Source organism: Lethenteron reissneri, chromosome 25, assembly GCF_015708825.2.
Source record: "Lethenteron reissneri isolate LAM-NWPU_2019-01 chromosome 25, ASM1570882v1, whole genome shotgun sequence".
NCBI classification, from domain to species: domain Eukaryota; kingdom Metazoa; phylum Chordata; class Hyperoartia; order Petromyzontiformes; family Petromyzontidae; genus Lethenteron; species Lethenteron reissneri.
The window spans coordinates 4,819,434-4,839,376 of record NC_083803.1 but is presented as its reverse complement, the minus strand read 5'-3'; the positions used below and the strand labels follow the sequence as shown (position 1 = coordinate 4,839,376).

Here is a 19,943-nt window from a genome sequence, read left to right as displayed (position 1 = left end):
CACAAGTCGGTCCACGCAGCTCTTTTCCTGCCTGATAGTGTTCCGAATACATCCACCACCACCACCACCTAAATCATCACAACCACAACCACCCTGCATCACATTTTCCGCCACCATCTGTCTAGGTCTCGGGCTCCACATCCTAAACCATCACCACCACCACCGTGATCTCTACCGCCTGCATCTCCTTCTAAAACACAAAGACAAAGATCCCCCGTATAGCCTTAACAGACTTTAGGGGCAAGTACTGTTAGTGAGTACCTATAAAGGCCGGCACGGCACACGAGGGGGTGGGTGGCCAACACCACGCCCGGCCGCCTTTGTCTCCCCAGTGGCGATGTTTACACACCGCAGCAGGTACTCATTTGAGGCTGAGTCGACCTAGGGGAGGCCCAGGACCGGTTCAAATAATCGTCACCGGTGTTGAGCCGTGGAGGTGCATCTCCATCTAAACCACCAGCACCACCTACCTCCTCAGCCACCACCTGAATCACCACCAACTACTTAACTGACATTTTCACCACCACCACCACCACCTCTACCTTCACCACCACGGCTGTGTGAGGCACAATAATAGATTGGAGCCATGTGCCCAGAGCTAAGATTAGTACCGAGGCACACGATTCATGGTAGTTACTTCGCTATAAGGCCAACAGAAGTTAATTATGTCACGGGTTTCTCATTTTTAAATATCAGCAGTCCTAGGCCGTAGCCATGGAGTCAACATTGGGGGGGACCACATTTTCCAGGGGGTGTGGGCCCCCCTCCCCGAAAAAAAAATCTACATTTGAAAACTAATTCCCTGCCATTCCCTGCCTAAAATATTTTTAAAAATTCGCTAACACATGGGATGGACTTTTTATTTTACAATAATGTATAATAGTGTATTGTATTACATTGCTCTGTTTTTTTTATTTTTACCTTGTCTTGTTTCATTGTATGTAATGGCAGAGATTAGGGATTAATAAAGTACAACCATAACCACAATCATATAAACAGAAATCTATTTTACAGCAATATATTGGGGGGGACATTTTGAGCATATTTGAATATTGGGGGAGGTCCCCCAATATATATTATAATAACGGCCTTGCAGCAGTCACACGTTTAATTGCTATTGGTCATGTCAAATAAATGGTTCTACTCACATTTTATTTTTCCGCGACAGCTTTAAAGTTTAGTTGGATTTTTACGCTGGAAACCCGTGGTGCGTGAGCACAGCAACAACACAATAAAAACAAACTTAAATATGCATGCAGGTGGTGTATGTTCGACCGGCACATGAAATATTAAACAAATCTAACCCCGGGCTCTACGGACTTTGTGGCACCCAGGTGGCATTGGAGACCGTGGCGGTTAACGCCATCCTTTACTTCATTACTCTTGAAGTCACAGTTTTAATAAACATTTACGAAATAAAAACACCTTCGATGAAAGAACGCGGCCGCGTTGTTTGATGCACCCCCCCCCCCCACCGCAATGGCACTTGCCGCGGCTATTGTCAAGATGTGGCCCCACGGCCTCCCTTGGTGACATTATAATCAACACGGGGCTGTCACAAGCTTACTGCGGCAGCGAACACAAACACGGGGTACGGCACCACGACGGGGGTACCCCACGCCTGCTCGTCCCTGCGGCCCCATAACAGCCCGAGGGCCGTTTCAAAACGGAAAGGTCCAAGGCTCGGTGCCCGCGGCCTAATGAGGCTCTCGCTCAAGGCAAGGTCGCCCCGTCGTCAGCCTTGAGCTAATGAGCCTCCTGGTGCCGTCTGGCCAGGTGAAGGCCGCTCTCTGGCCAGTCGAATGCGTTTTTAATGTCGTGCCAAAATAAATGTTTTGAAATGTGTTTTCGTTTTTTTTTCTGTTTTCCTCCGTCCAGCTGTTGCGCCGGTGAAAACTTTGCGTCGAAGTCTCGGCATTGTACGCTCCTGTGGACCGCACGAGTCAAAATGTGTGCTGCGTTTCAAACCCGGGGGTAATCTCTGCCTGAGACGATTTGCGCTGCGGGGAATTATGTTTTGCCATTACTTTTCAATTCCTCAAGTGATAGATGCGGTAGTTGTTTTTGCTCAAATTTTTTTTAACGCGGTTTGCTTTTGGCATGCTTAGTGACCCAGATCGTCACTACCGTATTGCACTTGAGTTTATCCTGGTATCGTTTGAGTTCTCACCTGCACGAATTAACAAAATAAATTGGAAAACACCAACATCCTCCAAGTAATTAAATGCTGTCTGCTTGTTTGTGGGCTCCTGGGATTTTGAGAAATCCCAATGCATACTATGTGTATTGTTTATTTATGAAGTCATTATTAGAGACATAAGCCAAGTGGAAGGGTGAGAGGGCGTTAGAGGCTAACAGAGCACAGGCTCGTCTTTAAACAAGGGGGGGGGGATAACTGAGGAGTGGACGCAGAGGTTAAGGCACTGCGCTATGAACCAGATCGTAGGTTCGCTTCTCGGCCACAGCGAACATCAGTGCTGAGTGACATCTGACCCACTCCTGAGTCCCCACCCTTCAACCTGCCGTGACCAAACGGAGTGAAGTATGGTCATAAAAAACCCCCATGGACTGACACGACGTGGGGGAGATCTTCATCCAGCAGTGTGTTGACCAAGGGGGCTGTAGAGAGGATCTGAAGCATGCCTCTCTTTCCGACTAAGAACAGAGGCACATTCACATCTCGCAGCAGTCTCCACCCGCACCCATTCTTCGTGAAACCGATGCCTGCAGTCATCTTGAGAGGGAAATGAAATCCATTTTAATTAGTGGAACATGAGTTTTACCGCACATTTGGGTGGAATAACTCATAATGACTCCCTGCAAGTCCTCCAACATTGTACTTCTGCCAAACCGTCGTAGCGCGCGTTATTCCACGCAGCACCACTCCGCGGGGGGAAAGGGGCGCCCCCTTCCCTCCAAGAAAATCATCCCGCAAAATGCACCGGGGGGGTGGGGGGGGGGACGACTGGTCCGAGTTGCCGACAAGATGCGGGCATCCACGTGCAGCACAGAGGGGCGACGGTTGTGTCAGCCACATGGTCGAGAGACACGCGGAGAAGTGAAAACACGGCGGGAGGGCGGGTGAAAGTGAAGCCAGAATGCGCCGAGCGTGCGCGCTTGCGGATGCCAAAGCCAAATGTGTTCAACCCGAGGTTCTGGAGGCGACGCAGCGAGGCGACGTTCACAGCTGCACACGAGGACGGCCTGACCCGACTCGTTTCGTTACTGACTCGGGAGCTCCACCAAGCACCACCCCCTCCCCCCCCATGACTAAAAGCCCCGACGTTTGCCACGAGGCCGAGCCTAGTCAGGGTCAGGATGACGGCGTTCATTGCCTGCGTCAAAGAGGCATCGTCGGTGACAGAAGTGCTGGCGCGTCGCGGTCAGGGAGGAAGCCACCCGGCGCGCTGTTTGTTGCGGTTAATTGGGAACTGGTGACAGGCGGGGAAATGCGTCCTCCTTCGCTTGCGTCACCGAAATCGATGCGGACTTCCTTTTCTGACGCGCAGAGAAAATGATTAATGGGGCATTAACGAAATGACTCTGAGCGGCGGGAGGAGCGTTCGGGACCACACCGAGACGAGGACATCTGCTGCCCCGAGACGCCCTCGCCTCCAGGCCACGCGGAGGCAGCGCGAGAACTCGGCGGGGTGCTCCCGTAGAAGCTGCTGATGATGGCTCGCACAGAGAGCGCCGTGCAATGTGGTAAGTTAGCAAGGGCGGGGAGCTCGCCCCAAGCGCCCTTCCCGAGAGGGGTGGCGGAGGTGTGGTGGAGATGTGGTGGTGTGGTGGAGGTACGGTGGAGGTGTGGTGGAGGTGGATTGGAGGTGTGGTGGAGGTGGATTGGAGGTATGGTGGTGTGGTGGAGGTGGATTGGAGGTGTGGTGGAGGTGGATTGGAGGTATGGTGGTGTGGTGGAGGTGGATTGGAGGTATGGTGATGTGGTGGAGGTGGATTGGAGGTGTGGTGGAGGTGGATTGGAGGTATGGTGGTGTGGTGGAGGTATGGTGGAGGTGTGGTGGAGGTGAATTGGAGATGTGGTGGAGGTGTGGTGGTGTGATGGAGGTGTGGTGGAGCCGGTTAATTGGTTCGTCTTCCGAAACAACATCATCAAGAACCGTCGTTCGCCACTAATTGGCGGTGGCGTCACCACGGCGCCTGTGCCAGGCTATGTGCACGTTCAGGCCACGGCGAAGTGTGTGGGGTGGTGATGTGGGGGGGGGGGTGAACGATGCTGCTCTGTGGTTCCCCCCCTTCCCCCCCCCCACTTACGGAGGCTTCTTTTTCGGGAATGTTTTGCTTCTAAATTGGGACCGTGACGCCGACACCACGTGGACTACCACGCGTCATTTTTTTCTTCCTTCGAATAAACCCGTCGGGATCAGACGTACAATTGTGGGTTTAATACACCCGGCAGTATTAACCAGGGTCGCCATGGCTAACCCGAACCTCTCTCTCTCTCTCTGCTACCACGCGGACACGCGCGCTCCGACTGCTCGTCTATGCCATGGCCCCACGCGCGTCCCAGGACCAGCCAGCGGTCTCAGGTCGCTTTGCCAATCAACTGCTGGACGAACGAGGGCCTCTCCTCCCCACTCTATGGAGATCGTGGGGGGTCATTTAAAAATTCTTCAGCTCGCTGGTCAGTGCGGGTTGCAGGCGGGGAGCATAGAAGTACGCAAAGTCCAGCGCCTTCTCTGTTCGCTGCCCACAACGCTGTCCCCCGCAGCTCTGTATTAACCCGTGAGTTCATCATGCACGCGTGGTTCATGCAGATTTCATGCCTTTGTAATACGTATTTATTTGGCGTTTGCACGTCTTTAAACCTGTACTTATGGCAGAGAGGATTCAGTCGTTTTTTTATTACACGCTTTCTTTTAACTCACTGTCTGTTGTTGTTGTCGTATCCTCAAATATTCTAACTCCATTTTAAACCACTTCCCAATGTGGTACCGACTGCAAACTCGGCATACTTATGTCATACTGATGACAATACTATATTCTATCATAAAAATACAAATTTGAAACATTCTTTTTAATGATATGTTTCAGCTTGGGTCTAATTGTCCACGTTCAACTGACGTTGGCTGCAATTGGCCAGGGTCCCTTACGTTATGGCAAGCTTCGGGGACACTTCCTGGAGTCTTCTCATAAAAGCGTGTTTAAAAAAAAAGTTTAAAAAAAATATTACTTCTTTATAATTCAAACGTTTTAACAGATGTGCAACGGCTCCGCGGTTCCACTTCCTCTCCGGCGGTCCGCAGACCACGGCACGGGAACCAGAGCTCGACACGCAGCTAAGCCGTCAAGGGGCGCCGTAGTGGTGAGATGTTATCTCCATTGCCCAGTATGCAGGAGGTCGTGGGTTCGATCCCCGACCCTGACCCTGACCCCGACGCCTGCTGTATTTTTGGAGTTTCCGTGTCTCTCTTTCCGCGGTCGTGCAGATGCATCTCCGGGGTCCTCCGGGGTCTTCCCTCCACATTTAAAACTTGCGTTCAGAGTATTTGGCTGCTTTACATTTCCGCACGATGAGCCCGCTTCGTGTGGTAAAATAAAAAAACTTAGTCTATTTCAAGTGCCTCGCTTCATTCAGTCATTCGCTCGAAACGACGCGGTTAAGAGGACAAATAAATCGATCCCGCGAGTGCGAGCAGCAACCGCGTGCAGAGCAATTCTTCAACAACGACTGTATGATCGAGTGGAAGCTGAGTGGTGGAAGCTGAGTGGTCGAGTGGAAGCTGTGTGGTGGTGGAGTGGAAGCTGTGTGGTGGTGGAGTGGAAGCTGTGTGTGGTGGATCCTCAAGTCCCAGAGCTCTTGTGCCCGAGGCGGGATGGCTAAGGGTGCGGAGATGCGACCAGACCACACGGAAAAGCCCATCACATCACTCGCCTTCATCATGATCATCCCAATCATCGATCACCACCGACAACCGCAAACACACTTTACTGTATAACAATGTTTATTATTATGCAAATCCAAAAATTGGACCATCTTCTGGCAATGTTAAAACTGTGAAATCATTACACGTTTTATACTACGTTCGAATACAGTAATTAACGGAAACAAAACGAAAAATCACCAATGTTCGTAGGCAAATTAAAAATGAAATGACACAACTTGCAAACGAGTTGACAGTGACGAGGTCAGAGACGTGCGACCCCCCCACCACCAGGGGCTGGGACCCGGCCCCCGGAGCGCCAGGGATGACGCGAGACTCGTCGCACTAATGTCATCGTACGCTCGGCTCCTCGGACGAAACAGAATGTTGCAGACGGACATCACTAAAACAAAAAAACACTTCTCTTACGCGCAGACGCCATGTGTGAAAAGAAAAAAAACCCAACCCAACCTAACACCAAGTACAAAATATACAGCATAGGAACCTGCTGAATAGTGCATATGAACGACCACCACACGTCTTGCACAAGGCCAAACAAGGGCCACCCACACGTCACTAAATGCACAAACAAGTCAGCCCGATTCCGACTCTACTGCTGCTTTAATTAGTCTCCCCATGTGCGGGCGCGTGCCCATGGGCTGCTATTGCACGAATATAAGACAATAATTAAGGAGAATGGTGGATGAGCTTCACGCGTGCCCCTGGCACGCTGTGGTTTGATGTTACAACCGGGAGCTGGTAATTCAAGTTGAACAGATTTCTTCATTACAACAAACAACAACAAAAAAACATTCTGTATCTATATAGTATGTAATAAAGAATAAAATTACCTTTTTTTTAGTTTAAAAACAATTGTTTCGCAATACGCTTTTAAATTAAAGAGCCAAGTTGTCGCCTCGGGTGGGTCCGCAGCGGCCGCGCAGTGCGGCGCCAAACACTCAGCGAGCGCCGGCAGAGTCGAGCGGCGGGCAACTCGCGCGGTCACTGGGCCCGCACTCGGGCGATCACTGGGCCCGTGACGTCGCTGCGCCCGCGAGCACACGATCACTGGGCCCAAGGTCGCAGCGACCGCGGGCCCAGTGATCGGGTGGTCGTAGCGACCGTGCGATCACTGGGCCTGTGATCACTGCGCCCGCGAGCACGCGATCACTGCGCCAGTGATCTCACGGTCGTAGCGACCGTGAGATCACTGAGCCCGCGGTCGCTGCGTCCGCGGTCGCAGAGGCCACAATCCGGTCGAGGGTCAGAGCCACGCGGAGCGCCTTCCCCGATGGCAGTGCGGCGTCGCCGCAACGGGCGGGCCCAGCTCAAGGCAACTCTGTTTCAAGCTGACGTTAAAAAGCATTCTGTCAGAGATTGTTGTTGTTATTATGGGAGGTTATTGAAGTTGGTGGTTTTTTATTATTATTATTCTGCATTCTGGAGTTAAACGATACATGCCATTTGGTTTAAAAGGAACCGTACGATAAAATTGAACACTGGTTAACCGATCCCCACGATGTTTAACTTCAACGGTATATGTATACAGTATATATATAAAACACTACAAAGGAAATCTCCGTTTGAGAACAAGCACAGCACAAACCAGCACTTCTCCAGAAAGAAAGCCATCCGGGGACTTGCCATTACAGGAACACACCAATCAGCACGTGTTGCTCTTTTGGTTCTAGTTAATCATAGTTCTGATTGTAATGCCAAAAAGGTAAAAATAAAAAAATAAATCGATTGTCCCACTCTCGATCAATCAAACCCACCCGTCTCCACCGTGCGCCCAGAGCGCCCAGATCTCCGCACCCCACCCAAAGACTCGCACGAATTCCACCGGGGGGGGGGGGGGGGGGGGGACGGGGACTGCTTGCCGGACGCCGTGCTCCGGCACACGCTCCGGCACACGCTCGGCCCACAGCGCCAAGCCACGCTATCTAATGCAGCAGTTTCACTGGCACGACGCCATCACCATTCAAGTCCTCGCTGGCCCGCAGGCTACGGAAACAAAGGCAAGAATAAAGTCCTTGTTGGGCCATCAGCCTTCCCGAGGCTATGGCCATTTGAACTCACCACTTATTTATTTTTTGTCGTTATTAATATATATCTTTTTTAACTGGGGGGGGGGGGGGGTTTCCACCAGAGAACATGGGAATTCAGAGGCACAATTTGTTTGTCTGTTAGGCAAGCGTCGGAATTGTGTGCTTCAGGCCTCCGAAGGACTCGACTTCAATAACACACCCACTGTGCCTACGATTAAGGCATAATCTCGATATTCTCATCCACAGCGGCGCACCGCGCTCGAAAATAAATACGAGTGCATTTAACACAAAAACGTGCGAATGGGACGATTCAACGCGGGTGCATGAAGGCTCCTTACAGCCTCTTCATGCACACATGCCTGAGTCTAGATTACGGGCTTAAAATAGAGCAGATATGGACATCAAATGAGACAGCGGAAATCACACGTTGGCAACACTTTGCGTGTCGCCAATTTAAAATACTGTACAGTTAAATCTCCTCAGGAATTGAGCAAATTACTTCAAATCGTTTTCGCATCACACACTATTGCCCGAGCCACATTCAGGCCCCTGGAAAAACCACTTCATGTACGTAACACAGCTAACTCTAAGCACGATACCCTGATAGTGAATTCAGATCGACGCAAGAGACCAAATGCCAAACACTGTACACCTCCGCAAGCTGGGGCTAATACGGGCCTGTTGTGTCCACGCATTTGCCAAGACGGTCTCCTTCACGAAACGGCGAATACGAGTTGGCAGTCTCATGGACGCATCGCAGGGGTGGGTGCTGCCGAAAGTCACGAGCCCCCATCAGATCTGTGCCGTAAGTTCGGGAAAAAAAGCGGCGTCGTGGAGCCTCGGACTATTCGTGAAACTCCTCCATTTCCAAGCGGCCTCACGTCCCAGCGACAGCAGCAGCAGCAGCAACATCGGCAGCGGTAGCTACTACAGTAGAGACAGGTGGTGACGTCCAGTCATGACAGGAATTCATCCTCGCGCCCAACGGAACAAGGCTCCGTCGCGGCCTACAGAGTGCGGAAACGTACGCGACGAAAACGCAAGCCGCCTGGGTCCCCGTGGCGCTCAGTCTCGAAGGTGCGGCGTCTTCATTTCTTGTCGATGGCGTTGAAGAACCACTCGGTGAACTTGCGCAGCTGCGTGGCCGCCGTCTGCGACTCCTGCTGCAGGCGCACGTTGTCCTCCCTCAGGTCCTCCAGCTCGGCCTGCAGCGCAGCCTTGTCCGTCTTCTCCTACGGAACACGCCGGCGACGGCCGGCGGCGCACGTGTCGGGTGAAAACACGGAGAGCGTCGCGCGTTGGGGGGGGCAGCCCCCCACCGAACCGCTCACAGCTCACGAGAACCGACGGGCGGGGAGGTGACCGAGCAAGGCGACGAGAGGATTTACGCGCGTCTACAGGAATGAAACATTCATCCAGACCGAGACGCCGAGAAAGACGCGGCTGGACTATGCAGAAACTTTTTTCTTTCATTGCCCCACATTTGTGTATCACATTCAACCGTGGGGGTTATAAGTCACTGTGTGGAAAAATAAATCAGCGCGACTGTGTTTACTTTTAATAAGTTCTTCTCATAACACAACCTCTCTCTCTCTCTCTCTCATGTGTTCGGTATTCAACAAAGACCCTCCCCGTCTAGCCTGAACACACTTTAGGGGCAAGTGCTGTTGGTGAGCACCTCTATAAAGGCCAGCACCACACCTGGCCGACTTTCTTTACTCGTTTGAGGTTGAGTCGACCTAGGGGAGGCTCAGGACCGGTTCAGGTAATCGTTACTGGCGTTGGACTATCCTCTTCCCCTCCACTGCAGTGTTACAAATGTTTCAGTGCCTGATGTTTTGCTTGAATCACAAGTGTTTTGTTTACGATATTTAACATTCGATAGTTTTTTTTCCCCTTGCACAATTTGCTTTTAATCCACGCTGTTGCTTGAGTAACCCAGGTCTCCCTTAAAAGTGAGGCTTGTTGTCTCAGTAGGCTCTCAACGGGTTCAAAATCAAAGTGTCCTATCTGCCTGTCCCCATCGCTCACTTGGTATTGGACGCCCGTTCTTGCACAGTGTCGTGGGACTCGACAAATTTAACCCCATTCTAGCGTCGCGTCAGTGTCGCGCAAACAGGTGCCAACATTCTCTGACAAACCTTCTGGAGGTCTTCCTGAAGCTGCTTTAAGATGCTCTCCAGCTGGCCGACTTTAACGGTGAGAGATTTAGGAGAGTCATCCCTGAAAAAAATAAAAATAACGATGCGTTTGCGACGATCCCATTAATCACCACGCACTGCTTGGCCCTAGGCCGTGGCCTTGTACAATGCCCTGGGCATAACGCGCGCACAATTACCACGTGTTTGTGCATCTGACAGCACCGCACACGGCCTGCGAATGCGATTAAAACTGCATGAATCTGCGAAATGTAATTACGCTGTGGCAGTAATCGGAGCTAATTTTATTTCAGGTAGTTCTACGCGACCTTGCTACGCCTGGTTTTGAATAATGACCGTGTGTAATGACGCAGGAAAGAGAATAAAATGTTGCATTAAACCCGAGAACACATTTACGCAATTTTGTCGAGTGGCGTTACGTCCGAAGGCAATGCCGCGGTTTCGGATTTTAAAAGGAGAGCGTGCCGAGCAGAACTGGAGCCGAAAAAACATTTCAAATCAAAGTGCTGTGGAATCTAATGTGATACACGGCCTAGCAATGCTTATTTTAATATATTGCTTTCTTCCCGTTAGCTCCCTCGTCTGAAGATGTGTACAATAAACAGACCATTTCAGTCCGAATGTACTTTCAACCTGGGACGACTATTTTTTGTGAGATTCTGGGCCACTCTGAAAAAGGGTTAAAATGCCAAAAACCCCTCGGCGTCACGTCCTTCAAATGAAACTTAAAACTCTAGGCGTCTGCCAAACATCAGGGGCGCACTACAGAGCCTGAATCGTAACATCGGCGAATGTTTATTCCCCCCCCCCCCACCCCGATTATGGCCACCACCAATGTTTCTCACGTTGCCGCGTTACATTTTTGTCTTTGCGTCGAGTTCATTTTTGTTCCACCCCCACCACGGCGCTCATCTCACAGACCACACTGGAGAAGCTGGACGCGAAGAGTCATGAATAAGCACCGCCCACCGGTTTATCGGTAGTTAGCCAACAGACACCACCCCCTCGTGAGTAGAAGTTCCACAGGTCCGTAGGATTTAAGTACTTCCTGCCTCCACTGCCCCGACCGAAGCTTCCACCCCTCGTCCCCACAGATCGTAAAACAAACCGGAGGGGCTGACAGCTCCTGTGCGGTGTGGCCTTCAGCGAGGAGGGGGGGGGGGAGGGCTGGCAGATGGTTTAGCACCGTGCGGAGATGGTTGACTAAAACACAAGTGGAACAGTTTGAAGGGGAACTGATCGCGTGCCTCAATAGCCTCCACGGAAGTGCGTCTCTCGTGGGATTCTCATCGCTTTCATTTCCGTTTGAAGGATGGCTCTTTTAGAGTCGCACTCTGTGGAAAAAGTTTGTGTTGAAAATGGGAAACGTCCCCTTTAAAATGACCGAGAGCCTCTATTCATCTGAGTTACGCCACTGCGCCGACAAGTTAATTCAAACGACAAACTTCCCATTCCCTGTGTCTGCGAGTTCAACGGCTCATTCTAAAAGCACATTTAATCGAATCCTATTCGAGAGCCACCCAGTCTTTAGCCCCCTAACCATAGAACTCATCCGTCATAAGCGGGCCGGTTTAAAACGCAATTCCTTGCAAGTTTAGCAGAGAGATGTTTTTGCGTTGTAAAATAGGTCTCGTTTGCAATACTGCCCAGCAGAAAAGGCATTGCCGAGGCAGCAGTGAAGGCCTCTGCTGTAGCAGAGATCCTGCAGGTGGGGTCCTCGTCACGTCCACAGTAAAAGCCGCCTCGACCTCGACCCTTTACAGAGCAGCCAGGCAGGGGAATTTAAGGTCACCAGACCCCAGGTCGTGACCTCTGTTCGTTAATTTGAATTAAAATATGCATCGAGACCAAAATACCACCACAAGTAAACGGCTTCCCTGTGCGTGCATTGTCCACACGCGTGCACACGCACGCACACACTCACACGCGAGCGCTAATGTAATGCAGCACCTAAAATGGTGTTAGCGGACGAGACAACGTGTAAATGTTCGCCAGCGATAGTGCAAAGTGAGGATAGCCTTAGGAATAGAAGTTGACGACAGTGATGTGCAAACACTAAAATGCAAAGCAGGGTGTCGACACATGCGATTGCAATTATTTGGGTAATGGTAGAAATGCGATGAAGATAATCGCACATAAATTACTTCACCGAAGACGATGCATGAACAGCTACGCGCCGCACCGGACGCGTTTTAAGCGTGGCTGAGATTTGAACGGAAGGTCCTGGGTCACGTGACGCTCGACAAATCGGTGACTTAGCAGCCCCGTGACTGAGCGACACAACTCTGAATTTCCAGTGCTTTAAATGAACGGATGAACGGACGCACGGACAAGCCGTTGGGACAGACGGACAGACAAATGGACGGACGGGTGGACTGGACGGACGGACGTATTTACGGGACCGAGCCACGGGGCTGCTCACCCCACGAGCGACGCCGAGGGAAGGTGGACGTCTGCCTGGTCGCCCTCCGCCAGCTCGGCAATGCAGCCCATGTCGTCCACATCGAGCATCCCCCCCAGCACGCTCGTCACCCGCTGGTCTGCAGAGCGGGCAAGGAGAACGGGCGGGTGGGGGGGTCAAACGTGGGCAATCGACGACACCGAGAAGAAGCCACACACCGTTCACCTAAGCACTCGTGTGGTGCACCCCGGCTAGTGGGGACGGAAGACGACCCAGGTGCTAGGTGGGAATGGGGAATCCAATTCCACCCAGCTGACCGGCTAAACAGGATTTTTCCGGAGGAGCGGAATGTCGGCTTAAAGCGTGGCCGATGCGATCATCCGCGCTCGGTCGCTTGCGCAACTCTTGACCTTTCAACGAAACCTCTCAAAGCAAAATTAACCCCCCCCCCCCCCCGTGGCATCACTGCCACCGGTTCACACGGCGCGCGGGTATTGACCGGCCGTGCAGGGGGGAGGAATGCCGCGCCTCTCCGTGCCGCGGAGAAGACGCGCACAATGGGAAGCATTGTAGCCCTGCTTAGCATCAGCCCCCCCCCCCGCTACCGCCCCTTCCTCGTGCGCCTAAACCCCCCACTCCCTGCATTCATCGAACATGACAGTTCTTAGGCAGCATGCAATTTTAATGTATTAACCAGAGAGAGAGAGAGAGAAAATCGCGGTGAAAATGAAAATAAGACTTGGGCAATTAATCAAACAGCGAGTTACTGACTGGCAGAATGTCTTAAAGATGTACATTTAATAAACAGCTGCTGCAATAATAAGCTTTCCTGTGACAAGCACTGACAAACGCATTTAATTGCCCAAATCCTTATTTACATTTGCACTTTTTTTTCTTCTTCCAGTGCACAGCAAACACACGGGTTGTTTAGGCGAGCGGAGAATGTGAGAGGGCCATGGGGTTGATGACCGGAGTTCGTTATCGGCGAGCGAGCCGATGGCCCGTTGCCGTAGGTGTTGTCGTTAGATTGGTCTTAAATTGGGTCCGTGACATTCACATTCATCTAAAATGCAAGTCGTAAAAAACTGACGATTCGAAGGTATTGCGAGTCGCGAAACCCGATTTTCTTTTTTTAATACACAGACGACGGGCAAGACGCGAGACCGTAATAAAACCGTAGGCAAGGGAACGCGAAACAAATGTTATTGCGGTTGCGCGCGAAGTCGTCTCACGTTCCACAGCCCAGGCCGAGAAGAGTGAGTCACGCAATCGGAGAAACACAAGATACAAACGTCCGCCGCACACAAGGTCCCCCACCCCCCACCACCACCCTCCTGAGAGTTTGAGAGTTCACAGAATTTCAAGGGCGATTCAAAACACAGAAAGAGGGGGAGGGAGGAAAAACGAACTACCAACAGCACAGCACAGCAGGCTACGGGCAACGCAAGTACGTGACACGTCAGCCACAGAAGGCTCCGGAGAGCCAGAGAGAGAGAAAAAAAATAGCTCAAAGTATTTCAAACGGAAAAGCACTTCAGATGAGATCGGCATCTGTCATTGTGCGAGGGAATTGGGGGTCGACGGGTCACCTATCTCACTGCTCGCGCTGCCACCGCTGGAGGAGACGCTCATCACGTCTATGCCTACGGGGGACACACGCAGCGCGCGGGCGCCGTAGTCGGGAGGGGGTAAAAAAAAAAAAAGGCAGAGGCCGCGACACGGTGGCAGCCACGGCAACCGCGACGGCAACGGCAGGTCAGCACGAGCACGATCGGAATTACCTACGCCAGGGGGGGCGGCTTCCCAAACCCCAATCTTCGCAACTCGAAGTGGAAAGCCTTTTTCCACATCTACCAATTTACCTACTTTTAAAATACCGATTAAGTTGTAGTACACTCCACGTGCCTGACGATTGCTAAAAACACGTCCCACGTGACGTAAACAACGGCGAATCAAATTCACCGCCACTCGCGCGATCACATTGGGCCTCTTTAGCGGCCATCAGTCAACGTGTAAGAGCGAGCGACTTTATTTTAATATGAATGGCGTTACATTAGTTAAAACGGAAGGTGTCCCGTGATGGCTCGCGAGGATTGGCGTTTGGGAAGTGCTGCCCTATGTCTACACCGCACGACAGAGGGGTTAAGAATGTGTCCCTGCACGAGTGGCACTCGGGTCGTGTGCATTGGCCAGGACTGCCCAGACCACAGAGGTCGCAATCGGGTACCCGATACCCGTACCCTACCCGATACCCGTACCCGGCCGGGTACGAGTACGGGTACCCATTTGCGCCCCTGGTGCGGCCGGGTACGGGTACGGGTAAGGAATCAAAACCCGTTTGCGACCTCTGCCAGACCATCACCTCCACACTTTGTGGTCACATGGTCACCTCAATAAATGTGTTTTTCCCAACATAAGGAGCGACCTGCCCTCGGTTCCTTTACCCCGGAACATTGGCTGGGCAATGCCGCTCTGTGCCAGCGCAGGTTTACCGGAGGACTGCTTGCTCGCCGAGGGCCGTCTCGGGCAGCCTTGAAGGTGCACACTCTTTAGTGGGGGCGGCGGGGGTTGATGACTCGCACGGTGACTTGCGCGCACAGGCACGCACCGGATCAATCGTCCTTCAAGGCGTCCTTGCCTCGTGCAGATGCGTAATCGATATTCCCCCCCTCCTGTGACACTTCATGCTGCTCTTTTGTTTCATTCCCAATCCGCAGAACTGCAGGGGTCACACACCTGCAACACTCCGTTCCGCTCGGCGTGCATCCGACGCGCTCCGCACCCACACCGCGCACCCCACACACACACACCCCCCCCCACACCAAACCCACGCGCCTTCACGATGAACCCCGGGTTCCGGGCTACGCTAGCTGGGCGAGTAATTACGCGGCGCTTAACGAGGACACCTCGCTTAGCGGCACGGCACGGCACGGCACGGCGGTAATGAGAACGGACGAGCGTGCGGCCGTCACCCATGGGTCATGCATTTTATCCACTCGCTCGGAGAGCCATGCCAAGGGTCAGCTCGCGACCAATTAGCAGCACGGACAAAAAAAAACACCACACCAGCAGCAATTACCTTCCACGAAGAGAGTGTAAGAGAGTTCTACGAAGAAAAAAAAAATCACAAATGAGACGTTTCTCGTTTTTGACGGCCCCATTGGCGGCGGTGGAGCGAGTGCAACTCTAATGAGCTGGCACCGCCACCGCCGCCTGCACCGGGCGCCAACGGGTCCCGTGCGGGAACTTGCTCGCTCGCGCTCCAGAAATGTCAGCCAATCGGTTTCATCTCCCGATACTTAGAAACTTCGCCGCGCACCGCTGCGACTCGCCGTTCAAATGAAAAAACGAATCGAACGGGGCCGGGGATTTTTTCAGAGCACGCAACACGTCTCCGGCGAAATAGGTCCCGTAGCAGTTTATTTTAATTTCAGGTGTGCTTTGAATTTTTGAGGGCTGTCCAAAATTACTTCGCCACTGCGGTTCACTAACGAACCTTGACATGGATGCAACATGCGAAACTTCTTACGCGTTCGATATACGCGGTGCCGTGCTCTGCAGCATGCGTGTACAGTGCCAAATGGTGAAACTGCTAATGAAGTAACAAAATATACCCTGCGAGTGTGCGCATGTGAAATACATTAAATGTGCGCGTGCACACGGGGACTGCAGATATTTTTAGCGTCTCTTGAGGCTCGAAAGAGCGTTGGAATGCTGTCGGCAATGAATGTCATCCGTCCGCATAGGCGGCCCCGAGCCAATAGTATATATTCGACATTCCTATGACAGGGGCTATTCTGAATATTTATAAACACGGTAAGCGTGGGCGAGCGGAAGCTGTGGCGCAGTGGTGATCGCTTTGCGATACGAATCTGGCGGCAAGCGATATCCGAATCGCTCCTGGGCCTCTCGCCTCTTCACAAACCCACACTGACCGACGAGGTGAAGTATGGTTAAACAACCGGGATGGAGTGGGGAGGCCTTCTTCCAGAGGTGGACGGATCAATGGCTGTGAACTATTATTTTTATCATACGGACGAAATACACTGTAAACTATTGCTTTTTGCTGCATTCGATCGCACGTATGAAGTATATGAGATGCACACAGTTGGCCGGGGCGTCTGGACGCCGCCGCCACACCGGACGTCTCGAACGTGTCCCACCCTCCCCCCCCACGAAGCCGTGGCCGCGTGCGGGCGGCGAGAGCGAGCCCGCCACGGGCGGCGCTCACCTTCGAAGGCGCGCGCAGCGTCCACCAGCGTCGCCCACTCGAGGCCCGCGGCCGCGTCGGGCAGCGGCAGCAGCTCCTCCACGTCGCGCACGGCCAGACGCGGCAGCGACTCCTCCGAGCCCGACGAGTCCACTGCGGCGGCACGCAAGCAGGGGGGGGGGCACGCGGGGATTACCGTCGGCGACGGGGCGAGGTGCAAGCGGGACGCGAGATGCGACGCGTATTGACGGCGAGCGGCGCAGGTCGACAACGTGGTCACGCGGCGTGTGGCACGGCGCACGATGGCATGTGGCGCGTGGTGCACAGCATGGTACACAGGACAAAGTTCCCCCGTGTAGCCTTAACAGAATGCTGGGGCAAGTGCTGTTAGCGAGGCACCTATGAAGGCCGGGACGGCACACGAGGGGGTGGGTGGCCAGCACCACGCCCGGTCCACCTTTGTCTCCCCAGTGGCGATGTTTACACACCGCATCAGGTACAAATTTTAGGCTGAATCTACCTAGGGGAGGCCCAGGACCATTTCAGATAATCGCTGTCGCTGGCAATGGCCGCGAGTGCGAATCGAACTCGGGTCCCCGAGTTCGCAGCGGCACAAGGCGAGGTATTGCACGGCACAAGACACAAGTCGCCCGGCGCGCGGTTCACGTTGCGTGGCAAGCGGCATCGACGCACGGAGCGTGGCACGCGGCGTAACGGGCACGAGCCGTGGGGGGGGGGGGGGGGGGGCATCCGTACCGGAGAGGCCCGACATGCGGCAAGCGGGCAGCACGGCGTGGGAGGGCGGCGGCGCGTGGCCGGCGGGGAACCCCGGCGGCAGGAGGTAGTCGCCCGCGGGCGCCGCTTGCTCGAGGAGCGAGTCGCGCGCGCCACCCACGCAGCCGTCACGCCGGCACAGGCTCTCGTCCGAGTGCGTCCGCTGCAGCCGCCTGCGGGCCAGCGCCGGGGTCTGCTCCAGCGACAGCTGCACGCGCAGCAGGAGGGAGTGGGGGTGGGTGGCGGGGGACAGCGGTGGGGGGGGGGTGGTTAGGGAAGGCGCGGAAACCAACCGATGTCGGTCAGGCGTCGCGTCTCGACGAATGCCGCTCTGGCGCGCCTTGATGCGATGCGGCCGCGTTCCACGCGCTCTGTGCCTCTGGGTCAAAGTGTCACGTACGTCCGCACGTTCAACTTCTTCCGCGCCGCACGTAGCCAACCGTGCTAATCGGGGGTGTGGGGGAAGGACAATGTGCTGCTGCCGCTGGCGCGGCCTGCTGGTACTCGGCAAATATTCTTCGGTTCATCAGACTAAAATCTCTAATTGTGGTCATGATATGCGCGCATCCAATCGTGTGCGCGAGAATTGATTAGTTAGAGGTGGGCAGAGATGACATGCAAATGTTATTTTTAGGCTGGCGATTTAATGAGATGGAACGTGAGACAGACGATGGAAATGAGAAGGACGGTGAAGGTGAGAGAGTACAAATGAGACAAGGAGAGAATCGATTCGCGAATCTCAACGGTGACCCACATCTCGGAACCATTCATCATATCTCAGGAGCGCTTGAATCGTGTCCAATTTGTGAATAGAGGCTGCAGGGAGATTCCTCCAGTGTCTGTGGAATCTCACAGGGCAAGGGAATCGAGCCTGGAGATCCAGTGTGTGTGAGCGTGCGTCTACGTATGTTGAATTTCTTCCACACCTTACATAACCAACCGTGCTAATCAGAGGTGTGTGTGTATTGGGGAGTGGTGGAGCAGCGGTTAGCGCGCTGTGTTACGAACCAGGCGACCCGAGTTCGATTCCTGTTCACGACCAACACCAGTGAACGATTATCTGAACTGATCCTGGGCCTCCCCTAGGTCAACTCAGCCTCAACTCGGGAGACAAATGTGGCCGGTGGTCGTCCTGGCCACCCACCCCCCCCCTCGTGTGCCGTTCCGGTCTGCATTAGGTGCTCGCTAACAGCACTTGGCCCCAACAGTCTGTTACAGGCTATACAGGGCCTCTTTGTTTGTATGTGTGTGTGCTGCGTCGCCACTCCAAATTCTTCAATATTGGCTCAAGGGCACGGCATTATGTTATCCCTTTCTTCCTTGAGCCACATTAGCCGCGTGGTAATGGACACAAGTAAACACTGCCGAGTGGCTCCGAGGACGAATTGAGCTCCGTGCGTTTTCTCCGCGGTGTTAATTTGAACAAATGATGACCAGGCTCTAAGAAAGCGGCTTGGAAATGTTTGCGCTGCAGAGTCTCGGAAAACATCGATCCATTAAAACCTACGAATGTGTTTTTTTTTGTGTTTCCCTATTGCGGAAACGCAGTGACTGCTGACAGTCACTGGAAACACGTAGTCATTATGAACACACAATCACTACGAACGCAACATCTCTGATTAGCACGGCTGGCTACGTACGGTGCAAAAGAAATTCAACATACGGCAGACACGCAAACCACGATCGCACGCACACAGACACACGCTCATCCACGCACACAAGCACGCACACACGCGAATGTGGACCAACAAGCCAAGAGCAGCCGTAGGAGTGGGGACGGGTGACGGACCTCATCCCGAACGTGCATCCTGCCGTGGGGCGACATCAACTCCGGGATCCCGTCTGACGCCGCCTCCGCCTCGGCTTTGCGCAGCGATCGCGCGGTGGCGGTGGCGCGCTGCCTCGCCCACGAGACGGTGTCGCTGACGTCGCTGCCCAGACGCCTGGCGCACACACCGTGACATTTCAAAATTGCAATACGGCGACCTCCGACCGGCGCGTGAACCAAGCGGGGGGGGGGGAGAGGTCAGTTTCGCGGCGCAACGCGTTAAACCCATTGTGTGTGCGTGCACGCACGCACACACACACGTGCGCCCCCCCCCCCCTCTCCCACGCCCCGCACACGCGCCGACCTAATGCGCTAATGGGGTCGTGCGTTGCCTCGTGACCAATTACCCCACGAGCCGCCGAAAATTTTTTATTATCCCGTGGCTGGGGCGTGGGCGCGTGGGAGCGGACGTAAAGCTCGGAGGAGCGAGACACACACCAGACTCTCCGCCCCGACCTGCCATGACCTCATCGCACAGCGGTTCACGTGGCTGTGAACTCCACACAGCAGCACTGAACGAGGACCGCCAGAGGAGGTGATGAAAGGTTTTGAGGTCGATACGCACTTACCAGGCGTAAGATGATTCATCGGTTCACTGAGCGAGTGGATTCTTTCGCTCGCAATGTGCGTCTCGAATCGCG

The 19,943-nt window shown here is 53.6% G+C and overlaps 1 protein-coding gene across 6 annotated transcripts in view; it reads right to left on the bottom strand.

The window, feature by feature from the left end:
• Positions 1 to 5,945: 5,945 nt before the first annotated feature.
• Positions 5,946 to 19,943, bottom strand: part of LOC133347068 (signal-induced proliferation-associated 1-like protein 2) — a 104,464-nt gene continuing 90,466 nt past the window's right edge. For 3 of the 6 annotated variants that reach the window (XM_061558975.1, XM_061558977.1, XM_061558976.1), the window contains exons 17-23: positions 19,264 to 19,417; positions 17,457 to 17,682; positions 16,722 to 16,853; positions 15,570 to 15,596; positions 12,512 to 12,629; positions 10,072 to 10,153; positions 5,946 to 9,162 (exon numbers count right to left, since the gene is read on the bottom strand). In XM_061558975.1, coding sequence (XP_061414959.1) covers positions 9,019 to 9,162; positions 10,072 to 10,153; positions 12,512 to 12,629; positions 15,570 to 15,596; positions 16,722 to 16,853; positions 17,457 to 17,682; positions 19,264 to 19,417 — 883 coding nt within the window. In that variant the 3' untranslated portion in view covers positions 5,946 to 9,018. The remainder of the gene's footprint in view (positions 9,163 to 10,071; positions 10,154 to 12,511; positions 12,630 to 15,569; positions 15,597 to 16,721; positions 16,854 to 17,456; positions 17,683 to 19,263; positions 19,418 to 19,943) is intronic. The other 3 variants (XM_061558979.1, XM_061558978.1, XM_061558980.1) reach the window with 3 other exon arrangements.